Source organism: Podarcis cretensis (genome assembly GCF_951804945.1).
Source record: "Podarcis cretensis genome assembly, chromosome: 6".
Classification (NCBI taxonomy): Eukaryota; Metazoa; Chordata; class Lepidosauria; order Squamata; family Lacertidae; genus Podarcis; species Podarcis cretensis.
This window is the reverse complement of record NC_137175.1, coordinates 78,033,724-78,047,871: the sequence shown is the minus strand read 5'-3', so window position 1 is coordinate 78,047,871 and position 14,148 is coordinate 78,033,724. Positions and strand designations below refer to the sequence as shown.

At 42.7% G+C, this 14,148-nt stretch overlaps 2 protein-coding genes across 5 annotated transcripts in view; one reads left to right on the top strand and one right to left on the bottom strand.

Moving 5' to 3' along the window:
• LOC307218799 (very-long-chain enoyl-CoA reductase-like) overlaps positions 1 to 14,148 on the top strand; it is a 48,406-nt gene that overhangs the window by 29,413 nt on the left and 4,845 nt on the right. For 2 of the 4 annotated variants that reach the window (XR_013840033.1, XR_013840034.1), the window contains exon 14: positions 4,210 to 4,346. Coding sequence is in view for 1 of the 4 variants with exons in the window: in XM_079981671.1 (XP_079837797.1) it covers positions 3,194 to 3,322 (129 nt within the window). In the remaining 3 variants the exon portion in view is untranslated. Of the gene's footprint in view, positions 1 to 3,193; positions 3,324 to 4,209; positions 4,347 to 13,105; positions 13,209 to 14,148 lie in introns of those variants that run through there. The other 2 variants (XR_013840035.1, XM_079981671.1) reach the window with 2 other exon arrangements.
• ABCA4 (ATP binding cassette subfamily A member 4) overlaps positions 1,115 to 14,148 on the bottom strand; it is a 104,236-nt gene continuing 91,202 nt past the window's right edge. The window contains exons 35-50 of the mRNA XM_079981002.1: positions 14,037 to 14,111; positions 13,102 to 13,271; positions 12,228 to 12,405; positions 10,902 to 11,017; positions 9,789 to 9,936; positions 9,170 to 9,293; positions 8,513 to 8,642; positions 8,227 to 8,347; positions 7,545 to 7,607; positions 7,344 to 7,450; positions 6,201 to 6,342; positions 5,547 to 5,681; positions 4,810 to 4,913; positions 3,712 to 3,804; positions 3,338 to 3,587; positions 1,115 to 2,445 (exon numbers count right to left, since the gene is read on the bottom strand). Of these exons, the coding sequence (XP_079837128.1) occupies positions 2,323 to 2,445; positions 3,338 to 3,587; positions 3,712 to 3,804; positions 4,810 to 4,913; positions 5,547 to 5,681; positions 6,201 to 6,342; positions 7,344 to 7,450; positions 7,545 to 7,607; positions 8,227 to 8,347; positions 8,513 to 8,642; positions 9,170 to 9,293; positions 9,789 to 9,936; positions 10,902 to 11,017; positions 12,228 to 12,405; positions 13,102 to 13,271; positions 14,037 to 14,111 (2,079 nt within the window). The 3' untranslated portion in view covers positions 1,115 to 2,322. The remainder of the gene's footprint in view (positions 2,446 to 3,337; positions 3,588 to 3,711; positions 3,805 to 4,809; positions 4,914 to 5,546; positions 5,682 to 6,200; positions 6,343 to 7,343; positions 7,451 to 7,544; positions 7,608 to 8,226; positions 8,348 to 8,512; positions 8,643 to 9,169; positions 9,294 to 9,788; positions 9,937 to 10,901; positions 11,018 to 12,227; positions 12,406 to 13,101; positions 13,272 to 14,036; positions 14,112 to 14,148) is intronic.

Sequence of the window (14,148 nt, the reverse complement as noted above, 5' to 3'; positions counted from 1 at the left end):
TGCACTTAATTTTATGTATCGCCTAATATTCAACTGAAACATACTCCCTAGTCCTGCCATCAGAGCAGCTCTTCATGCTAGCCCTTCCAGTATTTGGAGAGCGCTTTTAGATCTTTGCCTCTTGAGTCACCCATCTGTGATGTAGTTATTGCTGGGAGTGGCAGTCGTGTATCTATTAATATATCGCCCAGGACTGGTATGAATGGAATGGCGGTTTCACTCAGCGTTGTATCACTGATGAAATCGCCTCCGCTCCAGAGTCCCTCTGCTACCAACACCCAGTGTGCCAAGGGAGAAACATGCTGGAGGCAGAGGGACTCTGGAGCAGTGGTGGTTTCACCAGTGATACCACTGCAGAGGGAGAAACAAGTGCCATCAGCAAGGCACCAATACAGCTTGTTCTTCTCTCGGCTTCTTGAAAGTGCTCGGCTGAGGAGCATGCAGCTGCCCTTGCCTCAGCCAAACAGTTTTGCAGAGGCGGTGATGGTTTGGGCGTTCTCTTTTAAAGTGCTCCCATTCCCCCAGCTGAGAGATCTTCAAAGATGGAGGAAACGCTGCAGACTGAGCCTGTCAGGTTGGCAGTGCTTGCTCCATCTGTGGGTGGGTGGGCGAGCTGCCTCCTTTACAGGAGGAAGAAGTAGCTCACCCTTGCCTGCAAAGGCAGCTCCCTCAAGTGTAATGGAGTCCTTGCCTCCGGCTTGCACAAGGCAGAGGTGGGCAGGGGGACTCCTTTAAACTTCTCTGTTCAGGGGCATACAGCTGCCTGCCCCGCAAGAGAGACATTGAGCTGTCTCAGCTGGGGGAGGGGGAGCCTTTACACCCCCCAGCTAAGTGGCAGGCAGCAGCCAGTTGCATTGGCCCTAGCCCGGCGAGACACTGGGGTGAAAGTTTCTCCCGGCACCTCGTGGGCTGGGGCCAATGCAGCTTGTTTCAGCATCGCAGTACATCACCAAATCACAATGTTCGGCTGGTGATACATTGTGATGTTGAAAATCTAACATCGCTCAGCCCTAGTTGTGTAAGTTACTTCTCATTGGAATGGTTAGGTTTTTAAACACCCAGTGTAGTCACTCAAAAAGGTGTGATGTCTGTGTGGTTGAAAGAGCTCAACACCCCAAACCCATGCAAGGAGCCATTTCCTGGCAGCTACTCTCCCAGACCATAACTTAATTAAACAGAAAGCTATTTATTTTTTTGAAAAGTTTTACCTTCAACAGAGCCCCACAGTGGTTATATAGCACTGAAACATAGAAAACAATACTAAAAGGTTATTGATCTAGAGATTAGAGCAGCTTGAATCGAACCTCAGCTAATGCAATACTCCTAAGACATAAATCCTTTAAAAAAAGATGTCAGAATCAATAGCACCTTGGGGGAACCTCTTCTAGGTGATTTCCTGTTGACTTCACTAAGAGCTGCATACAACTACAAGCTATGGTTGGGCTAAATCCAAATCTCCACCTGTTAAGATTTTCATGGTGGGAAAAATGGCACAACTGTGAACTCCCCCATTGTACCTTTTAATTAGGTTTTAAGTAGGAGTTAAGTAGTATCAAGAGTTGAAAAAGAACTGTCAACAGCTGAGGGCAATATTCCAACTTAAAACTAATCTAGTAAAAAGTGAGTCACTAATGTAAAGAAGGCTGTGAGAGACCAAATATTTCCTGTTCATCCATAAAATTTTGTGATTCTGTTGCTGGTAGTGACAGCCCATCTTGTGCTTGACTGCTGTCAAGTCTAGATTTGACCCAGAGCATTAATGCCACAGAACAATAGAGACTTTAAATAAACATGTGTGCTTGTTTCTCTTTTTGGTTCAGAGGCAAAGCACATGCATCCTTAAAAAATTTTTTACGAACACAAAAGTGATTTTGACTAAACTTAGTATCTACTCATTTGATCCCATCAGTGTGCCAAGCTAAAGTTCCTAATATTACATTCTACTTTGCTAAAAAAAATATTTAAGAAATGCACATGCAGCTTCACAGGGCAGAGCCCTCCACAGGCAGCTGTCAAATGTTAACGCAATATTTAAAAAATGCTTAACATACATTCAAAACAACCCATTTATAATACTAAAAACTGCTTTAAAAGCCCAGCGAAACAATTTTAGTAAAAATAGACTGAAAAGCAAAGCTGGTTTTTTTTGTTCTGTAAAAGCTTAATGAAGATGGATCCATTCATACATACTTCCTTTGCGGGCGAGTTCCAAAGATGCAGGGAAACCACTGAAAGGGGGCTAAAACCTGTGCTGGTGAGAAGCTTATTCAGGATTTGTAGCGCTCTGCTTGGGGAGTTTGCTTCACCTGTGGCAGAACTTCTCTATGCAGTTGTCGTCCGATAGAAAGCAGGGGTCACCTTCACCTCTCTACTAGCTCCCGCTGCACGAGGGTGGAGATGAATTTCCTCATCCTCCATCTGTTGTTTAGCAAAGTTGACAAAAACCTGTGGAAGGAAACCGGGAAATGCATAATCAGAACTGCACTTGCTAGAAGGAAGTAGGGAAATCCAGAATGTCTGTGACAATATCAAGAATAGAGGTGATTCATGACTCCAGTGTTGACCTTGGAAAGATCTCTCCACGTCCCGCCCCCCCCCCGATGTTCATCTCATGCATGCAATTTTCTAGATCAGGACTGGTGGCTAAGCCCAGTACCTCTAAGATCAGGACCCACATGAACTGCAATCACCACCTGAGGCCCTTCTTTGTGTGCATCCCCAAACAAAGTTAGGAAGATGGCAACACAAGAATTGGCCTTTCCATTGGAAAACAAATAACCTGTGGCCAACCAGATGTTGCTTTAGAGCTGGAGTGAAACATAGGGGAAATAAGCTCTCCTCCTCCAATTAGACTCATGCACAGGCTAACCTGGCAGAAGTCACAAGACGTGGCGTGATTGACAAGGCAATTCTCATACAACGTGTGCAGAAATAAGCCTGCTTCTTACTAACAAGAACTTTCAAAAAGCACACATTAAATACATGTAAGGGTTTTTGTGAGAAAGAAATGGATCTTTTTGTTCTGCAAAGGAAGAGCCATGTCTTGTGAAGTGAAGGCCATTATTATGACAAGTGCATCACCTTAATTAGTATAATTGGTCTGCAATGCTTGGTTCTACTGAAAATGACTGACCACCAATATCTCCTCTTTAAATCAACACTTTCCTCACTTAATGCCACTCTCTATTTTCAGATGAATGGAATCTGGAAGCCTTTTAGAAAGAATTGCCTGTTACTAAAACATACTAGGCATTGGGGGGTGGGTTTCCTAAGTGGCGGAGGGCTTGCATTTGTTGAGTTAGGTCCCCCTCCCCATTTTTAGCATATATTTTTTTACCTGATCCAGGGTGGTTTGTGTGACAGAGTATTCTTCAATATTCAGGTTGTCCTTGTTAGAGAGAATCAGCCGGAAGATCTTGGCCAGCGAATATGCGCATATCTGGTACTGGAGCATGTTATGGTGCTTTTCTCTTTGTATGCTGCCAGGGAAGTTCACTTCTATGAAGTGTTCAGCTAGGCTAAGGTCTGGAGGCAATCCAGGTTTAGAGGCCTTTATTTTCATGCTGATAATGTATCCATCTCCATATCTGTGAAATACCCATGGTATATGAAGTGACGGATTTACTACCCCAGTAAATAATATTCATCCATCAACTACACTAAATTACACTAAATCAATCAATAAACATAAGAAATGAATCATCAGCTTACTTGTACTTGAGATGCTGGATGGTGCCCAGGCATTTGAAGGTTCCCTTAACCATGATGGCTAGACGTGTGCAAAGCGCCTCACATTCTTCCATGCTTGTAAAGAGAGAAAGCTTGATGTAAAAAAGGCCTGTAGTCCCACTTACTCATATTGACCCCAGCCAGTAAATGCTCCATTGCATTGTAACTTTGTCAGGATGCTCAGCCATTATTGCAGGCTTGCTGCTGATAGGGGTCTAGAGAGAGCCCCTAACATTTGTGAGATAACCAGCCTCATACAGGCAACTCCCCATTCGTGCATGTTCATGGCACATGTGCTGGTTTCAGCACCGCAAGGGGGCTGACTGACATACACGGTGCCTTGGAACGCAACCCCCATGCTAATGGGGAGTGCCTGTATAACCAACACACTTAAGTCTAATTAATTCACGAAGAGGTTAATGCCATAGTAAGCTGTCCTGCTAGGCTTAGCTAAGTTGCTCTGTCCACTTGGGAGGAAAGTATTGCTTCCCTCAGTCTGCCACGTGAACTCCAGTATGTAAAGAGGTCTGAAAAGAGGTTGCTCCAAGCTTAGACTGCTGCCTGCATTTTCTGACTGCTGTATGGAAAAGCACATGAACTGGACCTTCAGAGAGTTTGTAAGTAAACCATTTTTAACTTTCCAAATGTGTGGTCTTTTTCTATGATAGGGGAAATGGTAGATTTCCACCTGCAAACTGAAGTAGTACAGTGGTGCCTCGCAAGACAAAATTAATTCGTTCCGCGAGTTGCTTCGTCTTGCAATTTTTTCGTCTTGCGGAGCGCGGATTCCCCGGGTATTAACGGTTTTACGAAAAAGGAAGCAAACCCGCAAGACGTTTTCATCTTGCAAAGCAAGCCCATAGGGAAATTCCGTCTTGCGAAGCACCTCGAAAAACGGAAAACCCTTTCGTCTAGCGAGTTTTTCGTCTTGCGAGGCATTCGTCTTGCGGGGGCACCACTGTACATTGCTATGAGTACTGTATCACATGCTTTCTCTGAAGGTTTACAACAGCAGCAAGTATTTTTTTTAAAAGGGTGTTAGATTCCCATACTGATTTTACATGGGGAGGTTTGTATTACCTGTGTGACGTAAGGACCACAGCTCTTCCGTCTCTGATCACACTGACAATTGAGTTCCATAAGAAGCGTCGGGACTGAGGGTCCATTCCTGTAGTTGGCTCATCCTGTGAGATGTGGATGATAATAATGATGTGGGTACCCTGAACAAAATACTGCAGCATATGCCCTATACGTAACCCAACAGCATTTCCTGCTAAGGGCTCCAGCCAGCCTGGAACAGGAGCTTTGTTAGTGCTATTTGGAGCTCAGTGAGAGAAGGACAGATACACCTTTTTATTTTATTTTTCACACTCTTGCAAGGCTCAGGTTTGCATTTTAGTATTCTTACTCTCACACATTCTAAAAAATGCATTTTTTCATGTGTTAGGATGAAACATGCCCCCAAATTTAAAGTGCAACTTAACCTTCCAAAAATATCAGAAACACCATTTGAAGTGGTTCAGCAGAGGACAGCAAGAAAATCAGGGCACTAAATTTTGCAAAGAACCACACCAGGCAAGAAAACAAAATTGGAGTCTGGCACTGTTTGGGGTGTTTCTCAGAGAAATTGGTGTTTTTAATAGTGTGTTGTGCACCGTCTTGATATCTTACGACATGGTGACATAGAAATTACTTTTAGAAGTAAAGTAATGTGCCCACCACACGGTGTACAACTGGAGTTTTTCACAACCTTACAGAATTGCCTTCATCTAAAGTGGCTACTTTTTACCTGGCCTCCTTGCTGCAAAGTGACTTACCAGAAGGACTAAAGGAGGGCAGCCTATCAGCGCAATGGCAGTGGAGAGCTTGCGCTTGTTCCCACCGCTGTATGTGCCTGCCAACTGATCTGCATACATCAGGAGACCAAGCTTCTGAATTCCCCACTCTGCAACCTGCGGAGAAGGGATAAAGGAGGTCAAAGGACTAGTAGTTACTTAAAACACAATGGGCTCAATCCAGTCCTTGATGGGAGCAGAGTCTATTAAGGAATGCAGTTATTGGGTTAATTCTCCAGAATCCACACGGAACTCTTATTATGCACTGGTAACGCAAGAAAACTGCAGATTGGCAGGATGGATTTGCAGAATTATTTTACCAGGTGCAAGGTTGGCACGTGGAAACAACAGCAGCAAGGTGGCGTGACTAGCCAGACTGGCTACCTGCAACTTTCACAGGAGTGAATGCATATCTGTACTGCAACATAGATAAGAATGTGCTTGGACATCAAAGAGCCACCCAGGGATCTAACATCATACGTAACTCCCTTTTGGGCCTGGATATCTTGGGATGAAATTCAAAGAATATATAAACAATTCTTGACTGATCAGCAACCATGGGATTTTTGGGTTTTTTTTTTTTTAAGCATCATACTTTTTTAAAAAATTGAACATTGAGGAAGAATTTGTCCTTACCTTCTCAACTTCTGCCGCTGGGACACCACGCAGATTGGCATAAAGACGCAAGTGCTCTCTCCCCGTGAGCAGGTCATCAATCGCATCAAACTGTGGACAGTAGCCCATGTTTTGATGAACATCAAATATGTGAGTCAATATGCTGAAGGAAAAAACCCCACCATTATAAGATAAATTGCACAGAACAGGAGTTACCATGTAGTTAAGAAGAAATGCATGCTAACAGTGAGCTTATTTACAATATCGCCAATTTTATTCCATTCCTGCCATGTAGGATAGGGGAAAGAAACCAAAACAAGCTCACCTCAGGCCACGTGTATCTTGTAGGAGCTGGAGGTGTTGGGTGAGCCTACTTCCCTCTCCAGCCACCAAAAACATAATACGTGTGTGTATGTGTGACTTTTTCTCCTGCCCTCAGCCATAGAACAGGGAAATATTGCTAACTGGCAATGCAATGACAGTTACTCAAGTTACAGGGTGTTTTTATTCCTACAATCAAGCGGCATGTAAATTTTCCTAAATAAATACTGTATTTTTCGTACCATAGGGTGCACCGGACCATAGGGCGCACCCAGTTTTTAGGGGGGGAAATCAAGAAAAAAAATATTTTCCCCCTCCCAGCCCCAAAGAGCAGCGTACAGGCTACGCACAACCTCTCCCTGCCGGAGGGGTTGCGCGCAGCTATGGCACAAGCCAAGGCAGCGAGCAGGATGGATCCCGCTCGCTGTTTTGGCTTCCCCTTTAGCCCCGTGCAGCCTCTCCTTGCCGGGAGACGCTGCGCAGGGCTTTCCTGGGAGGTGGGGGGATTCCCTCACCTCTCGCAAAAGCCCACAGAAGCCGCGCAACCCCTTTAAAGAGATCGCGGCTTCTCCTGGCTTTTCTGGGAGGTGGGAGAAGGGACTGATGCAGCCAGTCAGTCCCTTCTCCCTCCTGTGGAAAAGCCTGCAAGAGTGCACAGAGCTTATGTGCGGCTCTTGGGGGCTTTTCCCGCCTGCCTCCCCCCTGCATTCGCCCCATAGGACGCACACACATTTTCCCTTGCTTTTTAGGAGGGAAAAAGTGCGTCCTATGGTGCGAAAAATACGGGTAATTTCATTGTTCACTGGGCTGGGCTGACCCCTTCTGGCATTTTTCACGACATACCTGTGACCAGCAACTACAGCATCTCCAGATGTTACTTGAGTGTCTCCAGTCAGCATTTTGAATGTTGTTGTCTTGCCAGCTCCATTCACACCCAAGAGACCAAAGCACTGGATTTTAAAGTAATCACACACTTTGTTAATTCCAGAAGGTTGTAAAAGTGAATCACTTCAAAAGGCTTTACAAAGTTGTTTCACAACCCACCTCTCCGGGACGAATGCCAACACAGAGTCTGTCCACTGCTGGTATGTGTCTACCTGCATAAATCTAGAATAAGAGGAGGAATTGTTTAAAATAATAATCTCTTCTATTAAATCTACAGCTAAAGGAATATTTTGGAACCTGGCATCTACCGCTTACAGGGACAAGAGGGTACAACATAATGGAAATTAGCATACCATCAGCAAAGTTAAATAAGAGAGTTCTAGGTAAAAACTGCTAAAAGCATACATATGGTCTCTAACAATTTAACAATCTTACTGATGAGTATGTCAAGGTGAGTAAGTTATCAAGATTTTTTTTTTTATGCAAACATCGACTTTTTGTTTGCACATTTAGAATATTCTTCATATTTTTCATAATGAAGTACAGTAAACGGAAGTTGCAAGGAGTGATTCAGAGGTAGTGTCAACAGAAAGCCAGTAAAATGATGCTTTACAGTTATGTGTTAGATCTTCAACAATGGAGTAACAGGAAGGAAAACAATACATTCCAGATGCTCCAAGGGATGCAAGCAGCTTCAGACTGATGATCAAAAGTCAAGGAAATAAGGGTCCAGGATGTCCCAGCCCCAAACAGAGGTTTCATGCTGGGCATACTGTCTTCCATTTCCAAGATAAAAGTAAAGCAAACACACTTTTTGAAACGCTGCCTGGAAGAAGATTACCTTGGTCAGTTCTTGTAATTTCAAAATATCCATTCTGCTGCCTCCATTCAAGATTCGTTGCCTTTCCTCTGCAACATCCTCATCTTCATCCATAACGGGCACCATCGTGTTTTGGGCAAACCTGAAGAAGCCAGACAGAACAAGTTCCAGGTGTGAAGAGCAGCCTTCATATACATATTGAAACACACATCCCACACTCAGAACAGTACTTTAGAAGGCAGATGCATTAAAACTAACTAATTTCATACATATGAGACCTTTACAGGCCAAGAGTTTTCCAACATACCATCCTGTAGAGAAGAAACTATGTTGCGACAGAAGATTCAGAACAAAATAGACGACGCCCTGCACCGCCAGGGCAACCATGTTTTTTCCAGCAAAATCCCAGTGAAACGGGTTCAAGACATGTTCTTCCCCTTAGAGATGAAACCAACCAAAATCAACCTGAATTACTACCAAAATAGACAATGTGCTTCATCGGCAGCCACTGAAGTAATTGTTAATACCAAGACGGACTTTATTTTACCATTATCAATGAACTATTTTGCAATTTCTCTCTAGGTGTTTCCTCCTAATGAATATGCTATGCAAAAACCCCAACCCACCTCAGTTATGCTGCCTCAGATAGAGAAATAAAATAATCTATCATTTTTAGAAGGGCCAAATGCACACAATTTTGTATGCAGTTTGCTAATATATGATATAACTCATTGTTTTATTTTCACTAAATTCGGAATTTCAAAGTATGGCTGTGTTTTAATTGGCATTTTCTTCCGGAAAGTGAAAATTAGGTATGCCCTTTAAATGTGAACTGGATCAAAGTTCTGCACCCTCCCTACCCCTCCAGGGTGTATATTAAGTTCTGAAAGGGCCAGCTCCGTGTTCAAAAGCTTACTTGGGCATGGGGCAAAACAGAACAATTGCACGTTCCATCTGTACTTACCAAACCGAGCATATACATCAGTCACAGCTTGGTTCATGGCTAAGTCAATGAGTCCACGACCCAGGCAGAAATGAGGAAATACTAACAGGATATTTTTCAATGTTTTATTGAACTGCAGCAGAACCTGCAAGAAACAGAAATACACAATATGCTAGCGCTATCCAGATTTACTCAAGAGTTCCTTTATAATTTAAGAAAACGTTGGGAGTTAGGATGAAAGGCTACACAATTCTTTACCTTACTAGCTTTTATTGGCAAGTGAAATAGGATGCAGTAATTGCCGTGTAAATGAGGATGTGCAATTGGGATGTACCAAACAGGAAATTTAGGTGGCAGATGAATGCCCCCACCCCTTTATCCAGTGCTACTGGATTAAAGGAAAAGTGGACCTATAAAAGTGGATGCTGTTTTTGGCTAATCCCCCTTTAGAACTTCTAAACATCTTACGCTGGCCACAGCAGAGAGGCTCATAGATAGCAAAAGTTCATGGCAGTTTCAGCAACTGTTTCTAACAATATCTGACTTGGCACACATCTGCACATAAATACCCTTGCTGGATCATAGGTTAAAAAGTACAGTACTCTAGTCACAATAATGTCTATGACGAAAAGTCACTCACTGGGTTGTTCTCAAAGAGCTCCAGGACAAATGTAATGGCACTACTGTTGATACCAATGAAGAGGTTAATGCAAGACAAGGCAACGTAGGCAGTGCTTGGGATGCTGAAGAAGCAGGACAATGGGTACATCATAGGAATTATGGCCCATCTGCATGCAAAAACAGCAAAAAGTGGGGTAATAAATTATCTGCTTGGTGAACAAACTATGCCTGACCTTCTCTGCTTTTTTATTTTGCTGGTGGTGAGAGGTCCTGGGATAGGGAAGAGGTCATTTCTTGGCCACCCTTTTCTTGGGTGCCCTGCCACGCAGTTGATTCCAGAGAACAAGTGTGTTAACACCTGTAGCTAACTGACTTGCCTTCAGAGAAGAAGGCTGGTGCAGTGTAGACCTTTTGGGATCCCTATGAAGGCACTTCCCCTTTAATTCTGTACTGCATACCTGGTGAGTGATGTATTATTGGGTGGTAATCGGAAGTGTGTTTTGGTTGCCTGAGTGAGACTCTGTGTTGTCATGTCCAAGAGCGGGCGAAAGAGTTATAAATTATGCTAGATGCTGCTATGCATTTTTGTAGATCCAACATGTGCTCTTTTAATAACTTGTTGGCTTGGCATTAGTTATCTGTATGGTTGAGAGTGAGGCTTGGATCTGTAAGATAGCTAAGGATATACATTCAGATCCCCCACTATCTGCCCACTTGATATGCAAAAATTCACTTATTCACACATAGGAAAATACTCCTTATTCCATTGGAAATCATGGTCTTTTTATGCAAACACTTGCCTAATAAAGAATTTCCACATAACATATTGTGTTACTATCAGTTATTTCTAGTTGCTAACAATGCTGTTCTGTGGAAGTTTATTGCATTTTTTCAGGTGATTTTTATCCTTAAGGTCAACTTTAAGACAATACTTTTTAAAAAATTAGGCCGCTTTGAATCTGTATTTTATATTTGACCTTGCTTTTAATATAGGTTGTAAACCGCTTTGAGACTTCGTTTCTGAAAAGTATAAACTGGTATTTAAATAAATGAAACAAGCACCCACTCAATACAACAGATACCCATATTTTGAATGTGTCTGGCTTTGTTAAGAATTAATGAAATTACCTACCCATATAGAAGCAGCAATGTGATAAGTGCAGGAAGGTTGCTTGGGGACGTGTATGCTTTCTTTTTGAAACCAATGAATATTCCCACTACCAAGCCAGCACTCACTGCATAATTGACCTGGCACGGGGGAAGAAAATGAAAAATCATTACAAACAAACAAAACACCTGGAAATCATTTGGAGCCATATCCCCAAATTTTGCACCAGCTTTTCCAATATTTTCCAGGATGCTTTCTACTGTGTATATTATTCTCCTGGTGAAACAGGAAAGCTGCCCAGAAATATAGGCCTTAGCTGGAAAATCATTATCATCAATCAGCATATTATATATTATATATTATATATTATATATTATATTATATATTATATATTATATATTATATTATATTATATTATATTATATTATATTATATTATATTATATTATATACTTTAGTTTGGAATATTTTTGTTGGGTCTTCTTTAAAAAGAAGGTGGCAGGAAGAGACATATGTGCATATCAGGGTTGGCTAACCATTGTTGCTCTGATGGGCTGCATTCACCCTTGACCAACCTTGAGGTGTGGCAACCCCACACCCCTTCTCACATGCACACAGGCCCCCTTCCCAGCTGATCAGTGCAGATCAGCTAACTGAGTTATCACCTCCTTATCAAATGTCTGACTTTAGGAATGAGGAAGAGGGCGATTTGTTTCACCACTGTGCCTGCTTTTATTTCTTCTCCTTTTTGCCACCACCACCAAACTTGGCAGCATCTTAGGGACCAAGAAAAAAAATTGCTTAAGGCTCCCAGGCTGGAGGTTAGCTGCACTGTCCATAATGGGCAAAAGATTTTTATATGGATAAGTGCTAGAATGGGCTCCGGCACCTACAGTAAAGGGTCTTGTGGCATTGCTGGGGCAATCAGTGATACGATTCAACATCCAACAACTGCATAAATCACAATGAAAATTTAATTTATCACTTCAAGGTAAATAATATGACATGGATTGGGCTGATTTTATCTGATTAGAAAGAGCTGGGTGTCCGCTGCAACAAGGTTTTGCGGAAAGGCTGCATGATAGTATTTTACTGGGCTCATTGGAGTCCATTCAACAACATATGTGACATATATATATATAAGGAGCTGCCTTATAACAAGTCGGGCGATTGCTCCATCTAGCTCAGTACAGTCTACACTGGCTGGCAGCAGGTCTCCAGGATTTCAAAGAGGTATATCTTAGCCCTACTTGGAGATGCCAGGGATTGAACCTACAACATTTTGCATGCACTACCACTGAGCTGTGGCCCTCCTCTGTACTTTCTTACATCATGTCCATTGACTACTTACAATGTCCCAAAGGAAATTGGTAAACCAGTAAACAAAAGGCCTCACACCGCTGACAAACTGGAGGTGCTTGGCTTTGGTCATCCGTTCTTGGATAAGGTATAAGACAAAGCTTGCTGGGATGAAAGACATGGCAAAGATCACACAGATGGCAACAACAGCATCTACCGAAGTGGTCAGCCTGCAGGGAGAAAAGTAGGCGGGGACAGCTAATGATCAAGTGTTGTATTATTATTGTTTTAAAAAACCAACAGCAACACCTCGATGTACGTACTGTCTCTGAGGTTCTCTCAAGATCTCACAAGATTACATCTCCAAGCATGTGGCAATTGGTGAATATAAGCCCCCTCACATCATCTGAGCAGCCAGAAGCAACGTGGCTAGGATGCACGCCACTGAACAAACAGAAGTAGTGGTGTAGCGTTCATGAGCACCTAATAAAATGTCACTATATATGTGACAAACCTGCCCACCCACAAATAACTTGAAAAATGTGCCATTGGGTTGCCACACCAGCAGTGAATCTAGGTGAAAACCATATTATTTTTAAATAAGTAAGAGGAAATATAGATTAAATGTAAAAAATAAAGTATGGGCTGGCATTTGATGACACCGGGAAAACCCCCCTGCATACATGAGCAGCACCAATTCCACAATAAACTCCCACCTGAAAGCACCCTCTGTCATCTGTTCACCCTAAACCTGTTGCTAAATGAAAGGACAGTTTCTAACTAAATTAAAGAGTAGCTTGATTTCTGCACTATACTTAGTGAAAGTATCATAAATATTTTTATCTTTCATACAGGCACATTCCAAGTCACGGTACCCATGCTAGCAAGAAGGGAGGGAAACATAACAGCAAACTTTTCTTGCTTACACAGTGACTTCAGAGAGCTGCTCCTTCGTGAGGTTCAGTGGATGATTGATAGCAGTTATGCCATATTCCTCGGGGTCTTTGCCAGTCTGCAGATTGGCTCTCAGGATTGCATTGTTGGCTATGTTGAGAAAACTGACCATGGCATGCCAGCCTTTGTTGTTAAACCACACCTGGCAGAGGAAGTTAGCTCATTAGCAACTTGAGCAAGGCAAGTTCTGCCTCTTCTTTATTTCATCACCTGGCTATATAAGTGGAAATGGGTCAAGATCTCAGAACTTTGCTGGAGTGGTACTTCATATGTCTTGAAACAGGTGGCATTCGTCCCAAAATTTAATGCTTGCCTTTCCCTCTAAAAAGCAAATAAAACCCCCTTTTCATATCTTAAATAGGGTTTCCTTCTTTCTTTCTTTCTTTTTCTTCCTTCCTTCCTTTCTTTTCAGTTAAGGTAATACAACAAAGCCACTGTTCCCTTAGGTGTGAATGTTAAATGCCAGGAAAGGGAAAACTTGTCCATTTTTGATCAGGGGTTCCTCTTGTCCCATGCCTAGAAAGCAATGGGTTTGAGTGGTTTTCCACTTGCCCCACTCCTTTCCCAGGGAAACCTCACTCTTTAGTGCTCAACTGGAGCAAATGTCTACCTGGAGGAAGCCCAAATTGCCATTTGCTCCAACTGAGCATTAAAGAGCGGTTTCCCCCCGGCGAAAAGCACAAGAGGAAGTGTTGATAAGCCCTAGGTTTTGCAGGATCCCATAGTGCATGGATGGGAAACCTGTGACCCTCCAGATGCTGGGACTACATCGGCCACAGGCAGCAGGGCCGGTGGTCAAGGAAGATGGGAGTTGAAATGCAACATCATTGGTAGGGACACAGGTTCCCTATCCCTGATATAGTGCTTCTAAACATTGAAAGGTTTAGTCTTAAATATAAAAAAATACCTTAATATTGTATTCAGTTTCCATGTACTTAAGAAAATTTGCCATTTCTTTAGAGGCAGCCATTGTTGCTTCACCCTAAATAGCAGAAAGCAAGGGCTAAATTTTTCTGCAG